The sequence below is a fragment of the Ambystoma mexicanum genome, chromosome 2p, assembly GCF_040938575.1.
Source record: "Ambystoma mexicanum isolate Mex_15411 chromosome 2p, UKY_AmexF1_1, whole genome shotgun sequence".
Lineage (NCBI taxonomy): Eukaryota > Metazoa > Chordata > Amphibia > Caudata > Ambystomatidae > Ambystoma > Ambystoma mexicanum.
In genome coordinates this window covers 1,421,617,994-1,421,643,217 of record NC_090923.1, presented here as the reverse complement: position 1 = coordinate 1,421,643,217, position 25,224 = coordinate 1,421,617,994, and the positions used below count along the sequence as shown (strand labels likewise).

Genomic DNA, 25,224 nt, shown 5'->3' with positions numbered 1-25,224 from the left:
CCCCTCATGCAATGGTGGGACCTGAAAAAGATTTCTATCCTTCACTCAATGCTGAAAATGTACCGTTATTGGGGGAGAAAGCTTTCTATCGGTCCCTCTCAAGGTGGACGCCGTCCCTTCCAGCCTACCATGACAGCCCTCAAGTTCTTCCCAGTGGTCACAGAATCAGGAGATAACAAGATGGACCCCAACTCTCATGGAATCCTTTGCAGTAGCTCAAATGCATGTCCAGTATTTATTCCACTTACACGTATGTATAAGGCACTTTTCGCAGTTTTTACCAACTTGTACTAAGCAGACGAGGATGATAAAGAATAATGCACCATTCCATAGGCCGTACACAAATAAATAAGAAATTGAGGCTGACTTTGATTTAATTGAACGTAAAGCCTAGTTTAATTAGTTGATTTTACATGATTGAATGCAGACCATCAGTCACACTTTATTGAGATGATGTGTCACAGTACAATTTTGGCGTGTAACTGTGGCTTGCTGAGTGGATTTCACGTGGCTCAATTTCAGAATCTGATGTAGAATGCTAGACCGGAGCAGGTTAGACAGGGGTACTTCTTCAGTTCCAATTAAGTGGTACATAGGGCACTGATTAAAGAGTTTCAAGGACTGCGAAGACATTATCTTTCCAGAGACCGAAGGACTTTTTTCTCAGGGGATTCAATGTGATTCTGATGTACAAAGAATTGACACGGCTGGGAGTCTGGGAGATATCGTTCATGTCCCAAGGATCACACTTCTTCTAGGGCTTGTACTTGCAGACAAAGTGTTTCTTGTGTGAGCAGACACTGTCGTTCCAACGGTGAAAGCCTGAAAAAACAAGGATTTTTCCCACATTATTTTGATGTATTCGCTTAACAGTTTGAATGCATGACACCAAAACCATGGACCTCTTTAACAATATAAGATTGCGAGTAAAGCCTGTGCTGGTGTAAGGAAATAAGGCTTACGTATATCAGTGCTGTTGAAAGAAAAGATGTGTCAACTATACAGGGGCTATATGTGGAATTTTTTTAAATCTCCGGTATGAGGGGAACGGATGGTCTGTGTTAAGTGGTGAGGATTCACTTGTTCAATGATCGTTGAAGGAGCTTCCTTTCTGGGGACAGTTAATGGATCGGATGTAAGTTGAGAAATATTTAATTTCATATGTAGGCTTATTCCTGTGTTTGTATTAAAGGACCTGCTCTCTGGTATATGTTATAGTGTGAAGAGTATGGAGAAAAAATGCAGTTGTATGTAATGAGGGTGTTAAGGAATGTGGACTGATTGGAAGAGAAGTACAATGTTAAAAAGGAAATTAAACTGAATTAGGAGAACTAGACATTATATTCAATGCACCACCCTGGTATAGTTAGAGAGACTCCATTTTGAAACATATATGCTTGAATGAAGAATCCAAACTTGGCATTTTGAAGCAATATTTAACTTGCATGCTAGCTCCTTGCAGCCTTAACACATTTTCGTTGTAACCTCGCTTACCTTGACAGGAGGAGGTTTATGTATCAACAGAAACATTTTCAAATGACTAGTGATAAGGGAGTGTATGCCTTCATTTGAATAATGAATGCCCAACTAAGTTGATATCTCTTGAAGATGACAGAAGTGACCTTAGAAAACCTAGACTTGCCATCTTCTCATAGAGCTCTATTGTACTAATTTGGAAGGAGGAAAGTCCTTCTTAGTGATGTCATAAAATCTTCCTTTACAGTCTATCTACTGAAAACCTATGTAAGTTGTTGTACAGGGGTGGGGGGTAACACAGCTTCAGGGTTGTTTATAGAAATCATGCACTGCCCATTTCAGTGTTCACTCGCAGTGCTTCACTGCAGCAATTGGTGTACTGAAAAAAATAATTTTGAAAGTTGAATCAGCCACTTTTGAGATATTAACGATTTAAGATTGATCTATATTTGATGAATGCGCAGAATGAATGCACATCTTTCATATAAACTGTATACAGGGTGTATGAGTTTTACATTTCGTAAATTGCACAATTACATCTCCTAAAAACTCTCATAAAAGGCACGTTACAGCTGACTTTGATGTCAGTTTTAAGGTGATGGAATAAATGTACACTTCTCACACAAACTTTACCAAGAGGAGTATGAGTATCACAATTCATAAGTTACGCAGTTTGCATCCGAAAACACATAATAGTTATGGCTGATTTTGATGTTAGTTTTCAGCGAATATAATAAATGTACATTTTTCATACGAACTATAGCAAAGCTCACATGAGTTTGACAGTTTGTTGATTATGCAATTTACATCTTTAGAAAACACACATAATTTTGGGTTTACTTTGATGTAAGTCTTTAGGAACTATACATTGCATATAAGTACAAATTGGAGAAGTTATATACACACCTACAACACTTGCACCTATGACATGAGCACATATCAGAGCTGCAACTACAACACATGCACTCCTGCGATGTGTGCAGCTACTAAACATGCTCCAACTACACAAATACATGCTACTTCGACACATGCTCCTATGACATGCGCTTCTAAAACACACACTCTTACAACACATACTCTTATCACACTGATGCCTATTAAATGCACTGCTATCACTCACACTCGTATGACACTTTTATGGCACATGCTCCTGACACATGCTCCTACCACACCCACCCTTATGACACCCTCCAATGACAAACACTCATATGACATGTGCTCCTATGACACACACTCCTACAATACATGTCCCTATCACACACACACACACACACCTATTACAAACATGCCTGCTACACATAACATGTGGATGTACGACATGTGCTCCATCCAAACAAACTCTTATGATGCACACGTACCACACACTCTTATTACATGTCCAGCTACTACACATGCTCCTACTACACATGCACATGCTTCTACAGCATGAGCTCCTACAACATACACTCCTACAACACATGGTCCTACGACTCACCCTCTTAAAACACGTACTCCTACCACACAGGCACCTACAACATGCACTACAATGACGTACACAGAGCATATGAGTTTTACAGTTCCTATATTATAAAATGAACATCTCCTGAAAACTCACATCAAAGGCAAGTCAGGTTTTAAATATGATGTCAATTCTAAGGAGATGGAATAAATATACACTTTTCATACAAGCTGTACAAAAAGGTGTGTGAGTTTCACAGTTCATACATTACACAGCTTACATCTAAAAACTAACATCAAATTCAGGGCTGATTTTGATGTTAGTTTTCAGGGGATGTATTGTACATTTTTCATACCAACTGTACCAATGAGCATATCACTTTCATACTTCGTAGATTACGCAATTTAGATCTTTTGAAAACACATAAAAGTCAGGGCTTACTTTGATGTAACTTTTCAGGAGCTGTATATCGCATAGAAGTACGAACTGGAGAAGTGATATATGCCTTAGTTTGTACATTTCACAGTTAACATCTGAAAACTCACATTAAAGTCAGGGTTCATTTTGCTGTTAGTTTTTAGGGGATGTAATGAATGCACATTTTTCAGACGAACTGTACCAAGGGTCGTAGGCGTCACGGTTATCATGGGATCATGATTATTGTAGTATAAACCTACCAACCATTGAGTAGGTAGTTAAATGGTTGTTTCTTTTCAATGTGTTTAACCATTCTTTGTAACCTTGAATAAGCTGCAAGTAGTGTTGAAATATTTTTTTGTTTGTTTGAATAAAATATGGATTTCTCATAGTATGTGGAAGCTGTTGGTATCTTCTGTTATTTTCATCGAGTATCATCATTATTAGATCATTCCAACCACCAAGCCTACCCGCATATGACCGTTTGAGTGACGAATAGCATTTTGTTTTCATATATGTACATAATTGTCTATACAAGGGGCTGCTATAGACAACCCTGTCACAAAGTCCAAATACTGTAGTTGGTGCACCATGTTGGTGCCCTTTTGGGCACAGCACCATCACATGGGCGACCAGGAGCTGGCACTGGTGCTCTCCTGTGCTCGATTTCTCACATTTCTAGTCACAATCTCACCCTGAAGTTACTGGTCTTTTTGCAGCACCCCTTTTCCCTCTGGCCACCACCATCACTGCCACGGGCCTGGGATTATAATCTTTGATGGAGCACCCCGTGCCTCAGCGGCGGCCACAATCACTGCTGCTGCCCAAGACCGCTGTGACCTGCGGCTGGCATACACTGCACCCATGACCCTTCCGGGGAGTGCGGCAGAGTCCCAGTGTACTCTAGGCCACCCCACAAGATCTCCTCTTCACTGCACATGTGGCCCAGGACTTTTGGGGTTACAGGCCGCCTGATCTAACAATGGAGTGATCTGATTCTCTGCAAGCTGCCTCTGCTTCCACCAGTCTTCATCGCTGATCCTGACTGGGACTTGGATCTTCAGCCTGTCCCACCGGGTCCCGGTGTGGGCTGGCATGCCCTACATGCTGGTGCTTCTGCTGCGGCTGCACTGTTCATATGGCCTGGGGCTCAGTTTCACCCAGGCTTCTCTAGGCATATAGCCTGGGGCTTTAACTATAGCCACGCTGCTCCTGGCATACGTGGCACAGCCCTGAGGGTGTTGCTTGAGAGTGCTAAATTTCACAATATTGCCACCTCTCTTTTTCGCCCCCCACCAACCGTTTTTTCTAAAAATCTTTTTACTGGCTCTTTGATCCTAAGGTCAGTCCAAAGGGCCAAAAGTCAATCAAATGTGGAGGGGATACACAAACCCCACTGTCACCCCCCTCATTACATATATGAAAAACTTTAGTTGCAGGGACATTAAGGTGATAACTCAACGCAACAAAACCCCTGAAATTCAGCTAAAACCACCTTAACTTTGCGCCCCCTGTTGTGAAGCCTATGACCACAATTATGACATCACAGATGACATCACTAATTACATTACAACCGTAACTGGCATTAAGCATGGCCTTCAGCCATGGTCATTGTGCATGCCAAATATATTTTAACAGAGGAATGGGTACTAGTCATGGCCTTCAGTTATAGGCAGTGGTGACAACCTTCGCCCCATGGCAACTGAATATTTTAAAACACTTACAGGCTACCAACCATAGATTTTGGCCTTTACCAGTGGATACAGCTTTCAACCGTGTTGACCGTATATTATATACACTGACCAGGCACTAGCCATGGACTTTAGCACAATACTGGGCAGTGGCCAAAATCTTTGGCTGTGCCCACTATATATTCTAAATGGGCCACTAGCAATGGCGTTTGACCTTGAGCAGTTTGTACATCTTTTGGATGTGGCTACTGTATATTTTAAAATAATAAAATACAATAAGCGATAGTCTTGGGCCCTGCCCACTGTGTATTATAAAACACTAACTAGCCCCTAGCTATGGCCTTCGGCCGTGCCCATTGTATATTATATACACTAACGAGCAACTAGCCATGGTCTTCACCACAATACTAGTCAGTAGCCAGGGTCTTTGGCTGTGCCAACTGTATATTCTAACATATTAATATGCACTACCTATGGCATTTAGCCATGGCCAACAACTACAGCTTTCAACGTTGCCCACTGTATATTTTAAAACAGCGATGTGCTACTAGGCATGAAGTACAAATACCAGAATGCAATTCAGCAAAAGGCAAAAAATGGTCTCTGACATGGGCTGACAGTAGCAAGGTTAAAAAAAATAATAATTTGGATGCTTATTCGGTTGCCCATCCTTGCAGTAACCAGGCTGACCCTGTTTAGCTTCAAAGCAAGGAAAGTGCCGGCCTGTTTCTATAAGTGGTTCTGTAAGTTTGGCTCATTTATCGGGGAAAATTGCCTGAGGAGGCTGACCGTTCCTCACTTTGAAGCTAAGCAGGGTCTGTTCTGGTTACTGTATGGATCGGAGAGCTGGTTGGCAATCGTGCTCTGTCAGTGATTTTTCACCCCAGATATCATTACAGCTGTAAAAATATCTTTAAAAAACCAAACTGTAACCGCAGGTACTGAACTAGACATACTCTCAGCTCTTCGTAGTCCTTTATAGCCTCAAATATAGCCGTGAATATCGTCAAAACAGCTGAAAAAAAGTTTCACTCCACCAAGTGCCCCCTCATCTGTGCCCGCTCCCCCCACTTCCCAGATGGCATCCTCACCTCCCCTGCGCTCTCCCTTTCCCCCTTACAACACACACAGTTTCTGTGACGCAGTATGCTTTGAGATGTCGGATATTCGAGGTTATAGCTGAGGCTACAGATAGCTTTGTGTTGCAAACTCAGTCCCTAGACCCCCTGTAACATCTACATTTCACTTGGTGCCCTCTAGCCACCACTCCCACCCCCCACATCTAGCCTGATGGGATTTGCATCTTGTTTGACCTGCAAATAGCTTTTTTCCTGCGTTTCATTTTCCAATAGCCTTGGCTATAACTTCAAATATTTCTCTCATCGAGAGAAAAACAAGATGGCGGTTGTTTCATTTCTAAAAAATACCCGGTTTTGGGTAAATCCCAAAGATATAGCTATCTATTTTTGAGAAGGGGGCACCCCCCTTCTCTGTCAAATATTTAAATAACTACTGCACGAAATAACCCCAAACCATGCAAGGATCGCGAGTCAATGCTTCGTGCCCAGGTTGTTATAGACCTGGTCCAAATCCGTCCAGCAGTTTGGGCTGTGCGCTTTGGCAAAAATTGACCTTGCTTGTCTATGGGAAAATGAATGGGAAGTAGGCTGCACTATGGGAAAAATATATTTTGTTTCTTCTCAATACCTTTTTTTAAGCCCCAGGACTGCCTATATTGTGAACTCTGGCTGAAGTCAGTGACAGTGGGCATCGGAAGGTTAGATTCAAGGCAAAGTTCAAAATAACGTCACCATGTAAATTTACCAAACCTAAGGAATAGAACCTGGAAGCACACTGAGTTGTTTTATATAATTGGTTATTTATAACACGCTTAATTACCCAGAGGTTTCTAAGCGCAGACCCGAGGATTGAACCTGTGTTGTTCTGCGTCGTCTTTCTTCCAAGATGAGCATGTTGCCCCTGAGCTATCCTTCCGAAAATAGTGTGCCATTGCAATGCCGACGATAATGCCATGTCTTGAGCCTGTCTTGAACTATGGGCACACGTGGCCTGTAGTTTTGAGTATGTTTTTTCCCAACAACAGGGGACTTCACTAGAAAATAATATCACGTTTTAAAACAGTCTTTTATGCTAGCTTCCCCATATTTTCCGCTCTGTAATAACAGGTATGATTATTAGTAAATTCTTTGTTGCTCAATTTATAGTCCCCAGAAGGATAAAGGGATGATGAGAGCCTGCTGAGATCCGAACCTGTAGCTAGAGGCTGTATACAGATGTCAGAGGCAACCACTTAACTCACTGAGCTATCTCAGCAGCCTGATAAACTCTTACTCACAGCCTCCATTGAATTCTCTGTGAAATACATTATTGATCGTGAGGGAGGATCCGGATTGTTCTAAGGCCAAAGGTGGACCTGATGGACGACTGAATTAGTCTTGCTCTAGTCGACCCAGAGGAGATTGTGTTTTGTTGTGGATGGTATAATAAAGTCTTAGCAAATGGGGGCATAAGGCTGGCGGCTTTGACTAGCCCCCAGTGTCCACCCATCGCCTTGTGGTCAAAAGCAGTGATACATGAACCAGATGCCAGTGAACCTAAGACATTGGTCCAACATGCCTCTTATGTTTAAATATATAGGGAAGCCAAGGTGAATGTCTGGGCCCCTCAACAGACCGCATAGGGCAATCCAGTGAGGTTTCCAGGATAGACACAGTTAATGTATATGAGAAATGTGTAAATGATTTTCAATAATGTTCTTTTGCATATCTGTTGGCCATTCGGAAAACGCAATTGGATTTTAATGTTCGGTGTGCCAACAAGCTGAGCCAAAGTCAAGAGTTGATAAGCTGGGGGCAAACCACAATCAGCCAGAGAGAGATATACAGAGAAAAGGAGAGACCAGGGAAGGAAAGAAGGAAGGGGGGGGAGGGAGGAAGGAAGGAAGGAAGGAGGGAGGGAGGGAGGGAGGGAGGAATGGAGGAAGGGAGGGGAGGAAGAGGAGGAGGGAGTGAGGGCGGGAGGGGGATGGGGGAAGGAGGTTACTCACCACTACTGCAGCTGAGTTCCCCACAGTATTCTGCGTTATTGTTGTTATCTGGCTGAGCAGGGAGCCAAGATCGATAGTTGTACATGGAGCCATCATTCCATTTCCAGCGACGGTTCTAGAACAAATGAGCATAAAATAATACATTTCCTGGAGCTAAATCCATGTTGGCTACATCGTCTCTGCTGCACCTGTCACCATATTCCCTTCCTCTGCTTTCTATATTTTCACCAAATGCTTTTGCTGTCCTCCCTTCTGCACATCTTTCATATTGTTGAATGCTGCCGCCCTTTTCATACTATTTTTCTTGATGCTTTAATGTGTCCTCTCTTTTCTTTGTCGTCTGAAATAAATACACTCGGACCCTCTTCCATATCTATGAAGGAAAGGGGAATCTATGCAAGGGGTATGCAGAAGGATTATTTAACCCATCCATCCCCTAGTGATGATACTATTGCTGCTGATGTGTAAATTCTCACCACCTTCAGGCTAGCCAGCATGGGTCTCCCTCAGATGTTGAATGTGAGAAGGGCTGGGTGAGATTGGCATGCCGTGCGTCGTGCCGTGAGCGCGCCACCCAAGTGAATGTTCTCACAGTGTGGCATAGCCTGGATCAGATGAGGAGTTGATGAGCCAGTGTGTGTGTCTCTTGATATCCCTTACACTTGCCTGTAACCTGCCACTGAGGTTGCCTGGAAGAATCAATATTCAGGAGCATTCTTGGGGCTGGATCCAGAGCCTTCTTGGACTCCCTCTTCTGATTTACACCACCCTTACAAGTATTTGGTTATCTTTGTTGTTATGCTTCTAATCACTCTTGGTGAGAAAGTGCAAGCCATACAGTGTAGTGCTTCCTGTCATTATCCTATCATTTTCTAGAGGGGTAGAAGACGGAACACAAGGGCTCACATTGTGCCCGTGCAATGAGGCTCTTGGGGTGTCCTAGAGAAGACAATATGGAAGGGATGCACAGCTTGCCTTGGCTTTTCTCTCATTGTGCTAATCTGAGGTTCTGTACCTTTTCTGGGTCATGGAGTCCAATCCACACAGGGTGGGATTTCTGATAAGCCGAAATGTGACTGGCAATGATGCTGGCCTCCGAATCATCGAGGATGGAAGCCAGGTGTGCCCCATGTCCATAGTCCTGGCACTCAAACTGTGGAAATAGGAACAAAAACACAATTAAATACATTCATGTTTCAATCAAACTACAGATATTCCCAAGATCAGCAGATGCTGATTCTCCTCATTCACCCGCGTCTATGTGAATGACCACCACCAGCATCCAACCGGGAAACCAAAACCACCACCATCAACCTGTCACCTCCATTCTACCACCAGCAGGCATCCACGGTTTCCCACCACCCACTTAAATTCCTTCCGCAGCAGGCATTGGTTATGACAAGCCTGATAGCATCGCACACTACACTAGATCCTTCAATTATCATCAACTATTCATCGCCATCATTGTCAAGGGATGCACAGCAGTCATCTAGAAAGGTGTGCATCATCTGTAATCTCTGGCCGCGGCCAATGCACGTACGTGGAGCTGGGAAGCGGAAGATGTGGAGCATTTAACAAAAGAGTACTGACAGGAACTCACTCCACCACCATGGAGCGAGTCTCCGCCCGTTCTCTCCTTTCATCCGGGTACACCGCACATTGCTGTTCTGTCTTGTTCTTTCAGAACCTCCACACCAGCAGTTCCCTGTGCTAGCCACCCGCCACCGCGTCAGTAAGGACTGCAAAGCCTATGCTCCAGCCACCGGATAACGCCTGGCTGTCGTACAGGCTATCCTCTTAGTCTCGCAGTGCCCGGCCTCATCGCCCCCCTCCATCACCGGGATAGGGGAGTCACAGATGGTGGCAATTTGCTCACTGATATGATCACTCTCCACGACGACCATGCACACAAAGTAGTCAGTAATAACGAGTGATTAACCTTACTACATGCTCTGGCTCCCTTTTCAGTACTCAACCCCCCTCTCCGCCCCCAATACAGCGGCAGCCCTACAGAGGCCCTGACATCCTGACAATTACCATGACCAGTAGACCCTCCCCACTGACATTAACAACTCACTGTCATTCCCACAATTAAACACAGCTTCAGCACAACCTTTCCTGTTGATTTGCTTCCAATCTTAAATCCGGGAACTTGGCAAAAGTTACCTGGATGGTGGGATTTAGGCTACATTTCTTCATCTGGGGAGATATTACTTGTTTTTAGTGTTGGCACCTAAGAGGGGTGCATTTATCATATTTATTTATTTATTGTACTTTTTTAAAATAAAATAAAAAAATATGATAAATGCATAGATGTATTGACCGGTGCATTCTTATCACCAGAATACATATAGTAACATAAACACATATGACATGTCCTTGCCACCATTTATCTCCATAACATGAAAAGCAGGCCACGACCATCATAAGCTCATACATTAATTACTGCCACCAGTAAATGTTAACAGTCACCAACACACACTAATTCCCACATCTGCCTCCATCAGCCGCCATTAATTCAAAACATCTATGCCAGCCATACCACCATTTCCATCTGTAAATGCACACTGTTCCACCAGCTTCAGGCGTGTCCAACCCCCAATCACAGGATAGATCCACTCTCACCCCCTTAAGGCATCCAGTGACACGGCATACATACTTATCAGCAGACCCCGTTCATATCCACCACTGGAAAATGGCCGCCTTCATGACCCCAAAGTTATTCCCATGTCAACGGGATTTCCGCCATTGGATAGCACATCTATTCCTCCCATGAGAACAGGGGCACTTTGACACCATTCCTGCCATCGACAGGCCTACACCATTACTAGCCCAGCAGATCAATTCCACAAATCAGCAACGTCAACACAACACACACATTCCTACCCCCAGCAGATATTTGCCCACCATTAGCGAGACCTAATTTATCATCACATTCCCACATAATCCTATCACAACAAATCCATTCACAGTCCCATCAGATTTCCATGGTTATCCACCAGTGTCCCCTATAGGACTGCCTATTGGGGTGGCGGTTTTGCCTGTGCTAAGTTTAGGCGGCCTGGCGCCCTGAAGGGTTGCACATGCAGGGTCTCGAAACTCTCCAGGCGCCTCAATACGCGTGCCCCGGCGAAGCAATAAACTCTTAGCAGCCTTCTTTTATATATGGCTAGAGTGGCTCAAACAATCTTGGCGTAGCTCTTTATGTTGGTGTGGGATGTCATACACACATGTCAGCACAATAAGAGGAGATATAAAACAAAGCCAATTTAAACCATGAACAAATACATTTAATCACATATGATAAAGAGCAAATTGTAAAACATGTCAAACGAAAATGGTGGTCAACAGTTTTGGAATCCTGCAACTATCTTTTCTCAGGACACAAATGACAATACCAATCTAAAGTTAAAGGTTTTAGTTAAAAAAGCCAATTTTTATGACCAAACTGCCATTTTAAAAAAAAATCTAAAAACAATGTCATGTATTGTTCAGAATTCTCCAGGGCACTGACTAACATCAGTGAGATACTGCCAGGATCCACAACACCTGCACTCATTCTCCTCAGACCCTCCTGCAATGGTTCTTCATATCTACAGTTAAACACAATTTCCATCACTATCAAGCTGATGGTCCGTATGGGAATTCCGCGATCCCCCATGGATAGCCATTAGAAACTGCTTAAGAGACTGTCCATCGATTTCAGCCCATCAGTAAACATGTGCAAGCTCAATCATTCCCATCGCATTTATAGCCCTATCAAATCTCCTTCAATATTAACCATTCAAAATCTCAGCCAGAGCTACATTATTATAACCCTAGCAGTAACTCTATGTGGCCTGCACTGTTATCAAGACCTTGACAGTGAGACAGCTGTCATTATCAACCCTCCAATAGTCCCTTGAGACCTCCATCTTCATCTACCTTTATAAGAGTGCTCCATCTTTATGATCCAATCAACATCTCTAAGCAACCACATTCTTATAAGCCAATTAATGGCCTGAGGTGAGCTCTGTTATTATAATTTCAGTGACAGTCTCATGAAAGCATTTGTAATTGGATTGTAATTGGTTATTTATAACGTGCTTAATACTCAGAGGGTTTCTAAGCACAGAGGCAGGGATCGAGCCTGCGTTGCTCCATGTCGTTTTGCTTCCGAGGAGAGCCCTTTGCCCCTGAGCTATCCTCCCGAGCCATTTGACTACATAGTGGCAGATTAGACTTCATCCTTGTATATCAATGTTGGGTATAGCCCCACATGATCTCCGTTATCTCATGGTAGACCCATGCACCTGCCATCATTATCATTTCATCGATATCCTGGTGAGATCTCAATTATCGTTAACCCCTTGAGAGCAAATTGAGACATACATTTGTATACATTGAAATCTGCAATATACAACTGTGCCATTTTCATGGTCCCGGGAACAGTGCAGGTGTTGACTCTGTCAATTATCTGGAATAACATTCTAACAGTACAAGGGTTCACTTTGGCACCACCAACAGAGTTCATTACAGCACCACCAGTTCAGTCAGTTACTATTTCGCTAGTGCATATGTTCACTATAGTACAAGTAAAAGCGGGTTTCACGTGAGTGTCAGCACACAGGTGAAACTGTGCACAAATACAGGGCTTCAATATGGAACTACTGAAGGGGCTCCCTCTGGTTACTGGTGTAGGGCTGCTGCCCTGGTACTGGTGCACATGTTCACATCGATGCAAGCTAAGTGGTTCAGTATGGCACCAGTAAAAGGGGTTCCAATTGGCAACAGCACAGGGGTTCTTAATTGTACAGCACTACTACAGGAGTGCAATATGGCACAGCAGCAAGAGTTCTATATTGAAGCAGTCCAAGGGGTCACTTCTGAATCAGGATGGTGGCTCGCTTGGGCACCAGTACAGGGGTTCCCGATGGCACAAGCGCAGATGTGACCAAATGCTACCAAAGCAGGGATTTAGTGTGCTCCAGTACAGTAGTTCGCTTTGGCACCGGGGGTTCAATATGGCACCAGTGCAGGAGTCAAATATTGTGCCAGTATAGGGTTTCACTTTGTCACCAGTACAAGGGTTCACTGTGACAAAAGTTAAGGGGTCCACTGTGGCACTGGACCGGAGCAGGGTTTACTTTGGCACCAGTGCATGGGAATATCCACCAATATAAGTTATCCCCAGTGCAGGGATTCAATGTTGCACCATTCTAGAGGTTCACTATAGCATCAGTGCAGGGGATCACATTGCTACTGGGGAAGAATCACAGCACCGATATTTGGGTTCACCTTTGCGCCAATGCAAGGGCCTCATGTGGCATCAGTACGGTTGCTCCGTGTGCCGCAGTACATGATTTCAGGGAGAAAACGCAATTAAAACCATCTGGTGTTTTTTGTAGGGGCAAGCTAGGCTTGTTTTTTCTGCTGTAATTCCAGACTCACGGATTCCTTCATATTGACACCTCTTCATTCCTATGATGTAGACATTCCTGTCCTGGCTTTCCAGCTTCTGTGACATGCCCTACATTCAAACCCTATTGGGAACATTTGCTGTTGTGTCATAACAAAGAAACCCACTTTAGCCGTGGGCCTGCCCACCTAATCACTTTTCCCCCTTTCCCCCCAGCATATGGCTCGCTGTGTCGCAGCTGCCTTGGTTCTGCTGCAGTCACATACAGAAATGCAATGCCTGCCTACGAAGCTTTGTCGTTCAACATGAGGTGAATGTAGGCATCACAGACAAGGGGAAAGATATATTGCCTGTTGGCTACATGTGGGCCTTGTGGCCTCGCGTGTGCTGTATGGGCGGGGTCTGCTTTGGGCAAACAGGACATTTTGTGTGCTTAAGGCCTGTTGGAGGACCCAGGGCAGGCCCCACTGACCCGACGATTACCTGGGAAACCGTTCTCCTCCTGGCAGAAATTGCCCCGGTGGTAATGTCCAAACAAGCCTCACTGGCACAGCACCTGTCCAAGTCAGAGTGAGGATTGAGACACCTCCCAGCCGTCCACCCTTTATATTGGGAATGGAACGTGGGAACCTGCAATTATCATATCTTAACCAAAGAGTTCCTGCCTAACATAGTTTCATCACCGTCTAAAGTTTAATTTTTGATGTTTCGTTTTTAAAGCTCTCTATGGTCTTGCTCCCCCCTATCTTTCTTCGGTTGTTTCTTTCTATCTCCCCTCTCGCTCGTATTCGGTCTGCTTCTCACTATCTTCTTGTAGTCCCACTGTGCTCAATCTCGTTTACGGTCTTTTTCTCTTCTAGCACCCTTAAACTGGAATACACTGCCTCTCTCTCTCTTCGCTCCACCTCTGTCTATTCATCTTTTCGGGTCTCTCTATGATCCCATCTTCTCTTATCTGGTTAATGAGGATTCTTTTTTGCATTTGCTGAAATACTCTGGGCCTCATTATGAGCATGCCGGTCCGGGAACAACGGTGCCGGTAAGCTAGCGGCAGCGTTGTTACCGGACCGGCACACTCCAAGTTCTGCAGGCCGGGTGCCATCCCGCCCGCCCGGTCTGACCTGGCGGGTGGAACAGCACCCGCCCGCAGACTTTGACGGAAGCACCGGCACTGTGGCACACAGTGCTTCCGTCCTCCCCATTCCCATTGAGTCCTATGGGGCTCAAATGGGAATGGGAGTAACATTTTCCGGTGACTGGCTTGATGGACCCCAGTGATTCCCTAAAGCCAGGCGCTGGAAAAAAACACAACTCTGGCGGCAGCCTGCCGTTTTTACCGGCACAGCTACCGCCCGGGTTGTAATGAGGCTTCTGTGTTTTAAATATTGATTTCATTATTTGTACTGTTTTTTTGTTCTTATGTATAGCAATTTGGCGTAAGGCACTATATAAAATAAAATACAATTCAATGCAATACAACCCTTCACTTAAGGAATGCGGTAAGGTCCCATGCATTCACTGCCATTTACCTGACATTTTCTGATCCTTGTTGCATACCTTGTACAGAGCATCTATTTGACAAGGAGGGGGCGAGGGGGGGAGAGAGAGAGAGAGAGAAAGAGAGAGAGAGAGAAAAATAGAAAGAGTTTGATATCAGTGAAATTAGGAGCTGCATGCTAATAGATGAGAATGGGGGAGGTTTGAGGACGACAATGATGGGAGTAGTTGTGGTGGAAATGAAGGGTAGCAAAAGAAGAATTAAGAAAGGGACTCAGTGTATGTTCGAAATGTCTAAACGTGTCTTGCTTTTAATGAGCTGTACTCACTCTTCCTGCAAGGTAGGGAAGACAATCTAGTGTCTGAACCGTTCCCAGTGAAAAGATATTTTTATAAAGATCTTTTCACTAAAAGGTCGCTTTTGAAAGACTGGTCCGTGAATGCACTGAGCCGTCTTTCTAAAGCGGACTGTCACGCCCCTGCCGCACAGGAGTGCGCGCAAGGTCTGACAGGCTCTGCGGGACCAGAAAGTAGAGAGTGAGGGAAACAGGTAAGTGTGTGTGTGTGTGTGCATGGTGTGTGTGTTGTATGTATGTGTTTTGGTTTCGGTGGTGGGAGTGGGAGGGTGGGGGGACTGGGACTGAAATCCTGCGGGAGAGGGTGGAGGTGGTGGGAATAGGAGGCTAAGAACAATGGGAGGCTTGGGAGGTGAAACCCCCTGAATATAAAAAAAAAGGAAAAACCACATTTTAAAGGTCTCAAGAGAAAAATGCCTTTACAATGACGGTTTTCCGATCAAAAGAAAATCGGTCAAAGTTAATCATTCTTTTTGTCTTGAGACCTTTAAACAAAGGTCATTTCACATAGAACCGTCTGAACTCCTACCAGGACTGTGCCCTCGCAAACCCCACAAATGCACATTGATTTACTTCCACAGTCTGAGAACTCTGGGGTCACACAAGAAGATCATCATTGCCAGACAAAAATCACGCAGACGCATACCCGTCACCTCCACATGCACAGACTTCAAGGTGATGGGGATGGCCATTATGATTATGACCTGCTGCCAGAACCACGCCCTCACAAACCTGGACTGAAAGGTGATAGGAGGGCAACTGTGTTTCTTCATTCCTTCCAGGACTGTGACTTCACCCACAGGGTAGGACTGGGGCATAAAACTGTCTCAAGCACTACAATTGCAAGCGGCAATTCATTGCTTTTGTGACAGACTATTTGAATAGTACCCAAGCAAACTTTTTTGATAAAATGTGATGCAAATTGTGCAATTTAAAGAATATTTATTCAACAATAATGGTCGAAACGACTAGCTGCTAAGTGAAGTAACTCATCAAACTGTCCGGCAATGACCAAAAACGTGGCCCACTTTGACCAAAAAAACTGGCCCACAATAGCATTTTGCGTTTTTGGTTCGGACATTGCCCTATTGCGCTATAGGAGCCTGGTCACCCAGCCCTGCGACTCACCTTGACTCGCCGGAATTCAGTGATCACACATGAAAATCAGCAGTGCTAGAAGTTGTGTAAATGGCAGAGATGTGGTTCACAAACTGAATGTATCATTAGATAACATAACATTCATTCATTGATCAATAAGACCTTAACTAGTATCAACCCGTTGTCAGCCCTATGGGACCATCACAATTTGCCAAACTTTTCTAAGTCCTCTAAGACCTCACATGTTATCAGCCCATCAAGAGTTCTTTGAACTTGGTGATGGATATATAAGACCTCCACATGATTGGCCCATCAATAGACCAATGATAACGCAATCACTTTCAGCTAATTTCATGTCCTCTAAAATCTCTGTTACTTCTGGCCGCCACGGCAGCTTCATGTCAAAGGCGCTGTATTCAGGTGATCAATTGCCATTCATACATGTCATTACCAACAAATGATAACTCTGCGAGAGGTCATGTATTATTACGATATTGATAGCCAATTAGACCTCTTTCATTATTAAACCACTGTTGGTTATTATCCATTATTATCATTTCTTGATAGCATAATGACACCTCTACCATTGGCCATCAGTGTCCATTTAAGACTTCAATCATTAGTAGCCCTATGATTCCTCCATCACTACAGACAAATCAGTGGTGCTGTGAGTCCGCCATCATTATCGTTCAATCAATGGTGATATGAGACCTCCATTATTATTGCCCCATCAAGGGTGCCATGAGACCTTCATCATTAACACACAGAGCCCAACATTTTCGGATAGTGCTATGAGGCCTATATTGCGATTAGCCCCATGGGACCACCATGATTGTTCATCAGTAGTTTTCTGAGATCCCAATAATTACTATTCCATTGAGGCTGTGACTGGCCTTCAAAAACTTAAATGGCCAAGTGGCACATTGCCAGAAACAGAAAAGGCACCGCTGCCATGCTTTGATGACCTTCCACTCATCCCACGCCAACCTCCTGACCACAACCCCTCGCTCCTGCACGAGCAGAGGCAACAGGGGATTTCTGTTAGCCCCTGGACTGCTCACCCATATAAATCATTTTGGTCATTCAAGTAATCAATTCTGCACTGCAATAGAAGCCCACATGTTGTGATCGCCTTCACACAGGAACAATTAGCCTCAGATCCCGATTCCTGGGACGCCCCTCAACCTGAACTCCCAGAAATTTGCAGATGAAGAATGTGTGTCTTCTGGGAAGCACTGACCACCCAACCTGCATTATGATGGTCAAGCACAGCACTATAACCATTGCTCCGTCGTATCCACCTCACACACCCACGTCCATGACCTGCACCAGCCTACCAACGCTCTTCCTTCCCTTCCACGGGGGAATGTAACCACACTCTGTTCTGCTGCTGCCAAGTGCCGAGAAGCAATAACATTTTCTGTGCATGCTCTATACATCAAATACACATTGTTATTTAATGGATTGTTCTTTATCCATTTGTATCCCTCTCAAAACCTCCATTATTATCATCATATCGATAGCCCTGTGAAAAGGGTGAGGCCTCCGTTGTCGTCAACCATTCCATAGCCCTGATGGTTGTACATGATTATGAGCATATCGGGCCCCTTGAGATCACTGAAATCGTAACCCTGTTATTATCCTCACCCGACCGCCAACATTACGTGCACATTGGCATGTCCCTGTACCCTCAATTTATGTCATCCCATTGATGAGCCCTATGTGTACGTCATCATTACCCATCTCACCTAACTGTATGACGCATCCATCATCATCAGCTCGTAGACAGCCTTACGAGCCCTCCCCCATTATCCACCAGCGCACGCATCAGACCAGCCTCATTATCCTTATCAGAACCTCTTCATTATCAGCCCAACAATATCCCTCTGGGTGGGTACTCACTTCAGCCTCAGACCATGAAGCATCAAATCGGAAGTATCCATAGCAGTTGGCCTTGTAGTAAAACCATCCGGGAGGGCAGCTGGATCGAGCCATCGGACCTTTTTGGAAGGAAAGCCACAGATGTCATCTCCGACAATCATTTTGGGCGATTAAAATGCATGCAAAGGGTCTAAAGACAGCTGTCTATACACGTGGAGTGGCGAGCATTTTCCTCAACATACTATGCCCGGACTCGTGGATCATAATCCTGATTTAAGAAGAGAGGTTTTTGCCTGCAGACATGAGTAGTGGGCGAGGGAGTCAACTCTTGTGTCATTATTATACATTTTTAATAGGTTGGGGGGCATCAACATTTTACCAATAAACTGAGCTCTGTGAGAGCAGAGAATGACACGCATGAGAATTCAGGTGTAGAATGTACAGATTCAGGGTGAAATGTCAGTTTCCGGCACCATTTGGAAAATTTACCGTAACGGCTTGGCAGGTGAAGAACGATGGTCTGGAGGGTTGCCCAGAGCAATACCAGCAGTTAAGAGTAATTCTAAACCTTCCAACCATCACCTCTTTTGTTTTACATAAGTTACCCTGTGCAACGGGTATGCCCAGACATGCAACCCGTGAGTTCTGGGCCTAGAAACATACGCTACTCCTCACTGATGACGCCCATCGAGGCCGAAACATGTCTGGGTCTGCTTGTGGTCTCGTGTAAAAGGAATGTGACCAAGCAGTTTGGGCTGGACTGCCCCTTTTGGGGCGGGACCAAGCCTGATTTGCATACAGTCGTTCTCCTTCTGTAATGCCATGGCAGACGAAGAACAATGGTGTGGATGGTCGCCCAGAGCAATGCCAGAGGTTAAGATTATTTCTAAACCTTCCAGCCATCAACTCTTTTGTTTTACAATTTGGGGAGTGGCCATGGGTCTTCGGCATTCAGAGCCACTGGCTCTATATATTGTCAGAAATAGCAGTAATAGAAGACCGAAAACACTTTAATGCTGAGGGCAGTAATGGCTTTTTAACATAGCATCTTTCGTCTGTTCCTGACAGCACTAATAAACCGTGGATTTGAGTGGGGAGAGGATAATGGCATGAATGGCATTTTGTCTGAATTTTGTGCCAGATCCCAAGGTTATTTCACAGACTTTCTCTGCCAGTGGTAAGAGGGTTGTGGTTTCTTGCTGCATACACGCCTGGGCTCTCAGGCTGTGATCTACTGGGCAGCAGCGGGCAAGGAAAGTGCATATGTTTATGAAGAGATTTCATCACCATCAGCTGAAATGACGCCATTGCTGGCTTCTAGGTATGATGAGTGCCTGGTAAATACTGTATTTAATCTGGGGTGTCCATAAAAAAGACTGTTGGTTAATCACTCGGCCAAGGTTCGACTGTCTCCTCTTACGAGGGAACACAGCGAAATGGAAAGGTTATCCGGATTCCGCTGCCTGCCCGGTGTGTGGGTATAGTACTGAAAATGTGCCACATCTGTTCATATTTTGCCCGGGGTACACCGGGATAAGGAGAGCGACATTAATTCCAGTTCTTAGGGAGTCTAAGATTCGCCATTACAGAGAAGCTATTTTATTTCTTTTAAGTGCAGACTCTGTTTTGGTTGCAAGGGCATTACTTACCTATCTGAAAAGAGTGATGTATTTTAGAAAGGGGATACTAAGGATTCAGGGTGAGGAATGCCGCTGAACTCTATGTTGAATGGTTTTGAACAGGGCATATTGTTTTTAGATATGTTCTAAATTGTATCAGTATTGGAAGTATATTATGTGTTTCTTGTGGATGCTCTTAAAGGATGGGTTTTATTCATTGTATGTATTTTGTTGGCTTTATGTGTTTTATGGATTTTTGGAATCCGAAATAAACTTTTTTGACTTGAATACTCACTGCCCAGAACTTCTGTGAGAGCCACACAGCTCAGCAGCAGCAGCACAAGCCCTGTTGATGCCATAATGTTCGAGGTTTCTCCCTGAAAAACAAAACAAGCCAAAAAGTGACATTATCAACAGTGCAGACAGCCACCCTCCAGTGGCAGTGGCATTCCCATCTACCCATGCTCTAGTCCTCTACGCTCCCTCCTTATTCACAGATACAGGCTTGCTGGTGTTCTTAAAATGGTACGATGTTCATTCATCGCCAGCGGTTTTTCGTGGAGTTTTTTGCTGCCGATTTTTGGTCAAAAAAATGTATCGAAACAAATGGGTGTGGGGGTTGGGTGAAGTAATCCAAAGGGTAGGGGGCTGTAGGAAATAGGTAGTAAATAACTGGGAAAGAGGGGATTGGAGGGGAACGCCCCCAAATAAATAAAACATTTGATGAGTTTTTTTGCGGCCAAAAATCGGCGGCAAAATACTCAGCGGAATAAAAAGGTGTTGAAATGACATAGAACCTCTTAAATAGGAAGCAGGAGAGCTTGGTTTGAATCATCCCGCCATCTGAGTGGCATTCTGAGTGACCTTGACATAGAAATATAGACAGTGATAAGTGGTAAAACTCACCAAAGCCATCGCATCTGCCAATAAATGCCCATGCATATGACGAGCACCAGAGCCAGCCAATCTGAACACCTCTGAAGTAAAGGACTAAGACATATCCGGTCTGCACATTTCCGGCAGCTGACGTCACCGGTTCCATCAAGTTTGCCCCTCGCCAATTATCAAATGATGTGTAATTATTTCGCTCTTGTGCGCATGTCCTGTCGACAGGAAGACTGTACAAACCAGCTTTGCAGAATTATACAGAGGTAACTATGAACAGCAGGGATATATCGCGCATACATACGAGTAGTGTTTATTTTAGTTAATTCATTTTGCTCTTGTTTTAGTTAAAGTGTTATTGATGAAGTGCATATTTTATTCTAAGGGTTAATTCCTCACGGAAAGGGGATATATTTCGTTTTTCACATGTTTCATTTCGTATTTTAAGTGTTGAGATGTAATTGTATTTTATGTATGCACGCGGTGCTTTTGTGAACAGTTGTTTTTGAAAAAAGCTTAAGCTGCTACTATTGCAATAATGCCCACCATGCCTGGCCATCTCTTTACAGTGATTATAGGGGCAATATGACCGTAGGTACCAGAAGCCCATATGGTGACAATCTCCATTGATCTGTCTCCCCATAGCATCCCCTGGATCTCTTTATGTGGCTAATCATTGTTGATTTGTCGATGGGTGAAATTTCAATGGGTTTTTTTCCGAATACATTTTTCTGAAAAAACGAATCGAAATATTTAGGGGGGGGGTTGGACAAGTATAAGGGTGGGGGTGGTCAGGATAGGTAAAAAATAATAGGGGATGGGGCTATGGGGGAACCCCCCCAAAAAAAAAAAATCAATCAATTTCAATGAGTTTTTTTGATGAAAAATACTTGGAAAAAATCTCATTGAAATTTCACCCATCGATGAAATGACATAGAACCGATCTGTCTGTAACCAGAAGCCCCATTACCCTCTTGGACTTTGTGTATGTTCGGTAAAGGATAGGCAGTGCTGCACATTGGGGGAGACTGGGGAGTGGAGCGGAGGAAAGGTGAGAGGTCGACACGAAGGCAACCATGGCATGGTGAGAGGAGGGTGGGAGAGAAGACGAGGGTCACGGGTGGAGGTGAGATGGAAGCAGTGAGAGAATGAGAGACGTTGGCATGAGAGGAAAACTGGGAGACACGTGAAAGAGACTACCGGGAAAAAGATGTGAGGAAAGTAGAGAAATAGGTGGGAGGAGAAACTGAGGGGTGAACGAATGTGTGGTGGAGATGTGAAATAAAGTGAAATAGAGCTTAGGTAACGAGAGGGAGGAGTGGACTTGTGATGTTAAGTGGGAGAGATGGAGCAGGACATAGATGCCAACTTCCGGCTTGAGGGTCCCTTATGCATTGCTCACACTCCCATAGCCTGCACTCCAAAAAAGTGCATCATTTCTATGAACCCACCACATTGAGGACAATTCCATTATAATTAGAAACAAGCACAGTTCCCTTTTATTGACATTTTTGTAATACTGTCCAATAGCATTGATAAGTGTATTTTCCCCAAATAACAGATTCTGCAGGATATTGCGGTGTGAAATGGAAAACTTTGTGGCACAAAAAAGCAAATGTTTTGACACAAATTTGTACTTATTGCAGCATTTTAGCGGCACATTTCTTAATGACTGGAGGGTGTAAGATTGGCACATTGCAGTAGAGAGGCAGTGTGTGAGGCTGCAAGAGAGCCATGTTGTCATTATTTGTACCTTTCGGATACATTTGATAGGAAGAGTCCTAGATTTCCCCTGCTCGACAGAACAGTATCTGTTTTGCTCTACATATTTGGTTTAATGCGCATGCCTATTTAATTTAATATTATCAACTTTATTGATCATTATCAGTGGTAATGGGGAAAATATTTCCCTCCTATACTCTCTAATCCCCCAAACACCAACACACGTTTCCCACCAACACCCCTCACACTTGCCAATTCCTCATTACAACTTACACTCCCAAATTTTATTTATTTTTTTAAATTATTTTTAGCTGATATAATCAACTTTTACAATTTAATTTGATACAAAAAAAATCAAATAAATAAATCCGCACAAACAAAAGCATATTAATACAAAACAAGAAAAGTCGAAACTCAGATCATGATATACAATTTTACTAACATAGATGTCTCACTAAAAATAGAAGAAAAGAGAAAAAAAATGTCTCATTCACCTGCATAGTTACATGCTCTATCACATTGCCACCTCACAACTCACACTCTCCCCGGTCTCTGTCACACTCCAACGTTCCCTATTCCTCCCGCAGTCCACAGATCTTAATTCTTTCTTGCTATTTTTGCATCCTTTCTCCCTTTCTATTGCACTCTTCCCTCATCCTTGTTTCCAATCTGCAGCTCATTCCCTCTTTCCGCCCAACTACCCCCTCTCCGCTTTCTGGCCCACTGCTCCCATGTAGCCTGCGCTACCTCTCTGATTTCTGGCCCACCACTCCACCTCTGGCCCACTGCTTCCCCTTCTGGCCCACTGCTCTCCCTCTGCTTTCTTGCCTATTACTCCCCATATGGCCCATCACTCCATATCCCTCTCCTGCCGCCCCCCGCCGCCCCCCACATATTGTGACCATTTATTCTTATTTTTTAATTTTGATTTTGGCCCAGATCCTCAAAAATGGGGCATCTAAAAGTAGAGCAGAGTGTATTCTGCTTTTAGATAACCCGATTTTGGACATTAGCAGGTCACCTTATTCTCAAAGGTGACCTGCATATTTCCAGGGCAGTGAGCTGTAGCGTAAATGATGTGCTGGCCAGCCGCCTTAAATACATTAGCTCCCAGCGCATTTCACCATGATGGGCCCTTCAGGAGCCCATCTCTGTAAAATGCAACTAAAAAACACATTTCTATCCCATTTCAGGAACAGAAATGCAAGTGAGGGATCAGTGGTTCATACTTCTGCTGTCACACTTAAAAAATAAAGTTGCAGGAAAGACCCTGTCATGCAGTCCGCACCCCCTGCGCCTATTGAAAGCAGACACATGGGGTTGCCCTTTCTGCACATTTAAAAGTGCATCCTGTTTTTTTAATTCGTTTTTTGAATTCGTGATGCGCTTTTAAATGCACAGAAAAGCCCCCTGATTTGCGTGAATGCTGAAAGAGGTGAAAAGGGCCATCTGAATGGGTGCATATAAGATGCGCGCTTTCAGAAGCGCTTTGTGATTGGACTGCTCTTTTTTGGGCACAAGTAATGAGATGTGCATTTCATTAATTGTGCCCAAAAAGGTTTGGAGAATTTGTCCCCTTGGTTTCTTTTTTTCAAAGAACTGCTGTTTTTCACTGATGTTTTTTGAAAAACTGCTGTTTTTGTGCCTTTTTTGAAAAACGCCAAATTTCACTGCATTATGTGGGATTGCAAAATCGATGTAACCTGGAGGGTCTGAATAGAGGTGACAATTAGTTGTGATTTGTGATTAGTTTGATAGAGAAGCACGTCATCTTATTTGCATCATTCAGCTACAGTGTGCACTGCATTGTACTTCCGGTTTGCCCTTTGATAGGCCATTGGAAGTGATGGGGTTGGAGTACCTTGTGTTCTTGGGAAAAACTGTTCTGAGAATGTGCGTTCACTAGTAGTGACTTTCTTGACAAATTCAAACATAAGTAATCAAAATATGTAGTGATGGGGCCAACACAATGATCTGGGCATACAATTAACCCAATTGTAAACACTAATATATCAGTGCATGATTTATTTATAGAAATTAGCATATTGTTTTTCAATCCAGCTCCATCAATAACTAACTTATGTGTCTGCCTTCGAAGAAGCACTTTTGTGGCATCAAGGCTACGCACTTCTGGGCTGTGAAATCTGTTAGCTTTAGGAGATCACAGGAGGTGAAAGCTCTGTCACTGGCAGAAGCAGACCTCAGTAAAGCCATTGTACAGAGATGAAAGCCTCGCTTTGCATGTAAAAAGACCTTCACTTTAGTAAGTTATTACATTTGTTTCAGCCTGCCCTGCTCGCGGGTTGCCTGACATGGTTTGCGGCCTTGAGGGTTTGTTCTTTTTTGGCGAGCCAAACCTGAGAGTCACGGGTTAGTTTAAAGCTCTGGTAGGAGAGTAGAGGTGGAAGTTACATTTAGACTGATGAATAGAGAATGGTGGAGGCTGGAGGGGGAAACAGTTAAGCAGGAGATAAATAGGTACTGGGGGTGGCATTGGAAATTAAAGGGAAACTGAAAGAGAAGGATGGGGTGGGAGGAGAGAAACAGAAATGTCCTGAACTGTTTGCAATACACATATGAACGATATAACGATAGCTAAGTGTGTCTGCCAGGGACATTCAGAGATGTAGAGGTAAAATGAGGGGAACGTTCCAGAATGAGAGAGAGGTAGGGGCACGA

At 44.0% G+C, this 25,224-nt stretch overlaps 1 protein-coding gene across 3 annotated transcripts in view; it reads right to left on the bottom strand.

Annotated features, from left to right (window-relative positions):
* Positions 1-367: 367 nt before the first annotated feature.
* Positions 368-25,224, bottom strand: part of REG4 (regenerating family member 4) — a 130,010-nt gene continuing 105,153 nt past the window's right edge. For all 3 annotated transcript variants that reach the window (XM_069645928.1, XM_069645929.1, XM_069645927.1), the window contains exons 2-6: positions 20,234-20,315; positions 18,341-18,438; positions 9,105-9,242; positions 8,090-8,204; positions 368-822 (exon numbers count right to left, since the gene is read on the bottom strand). In XM_069645928.1, the coding sequence (XP_069502029.1) occupies positions 755-822; positions 8,090-8,204; positions 9,105-9,242; positions 18,341-18,438; positions 20,234-20,297 (483 nt within the window). In that variant the 5' untranslated portion in view covers positions 20,298-20,315 and the 3' untranslated portion in view covers positions 368-754. The remainder of the gene's footprint in view (positions 823-8,089; positions 8,205-9,104; positions 9,243-18,340; positions 18,439-20,233; positions 20,316-25,224) is intronic.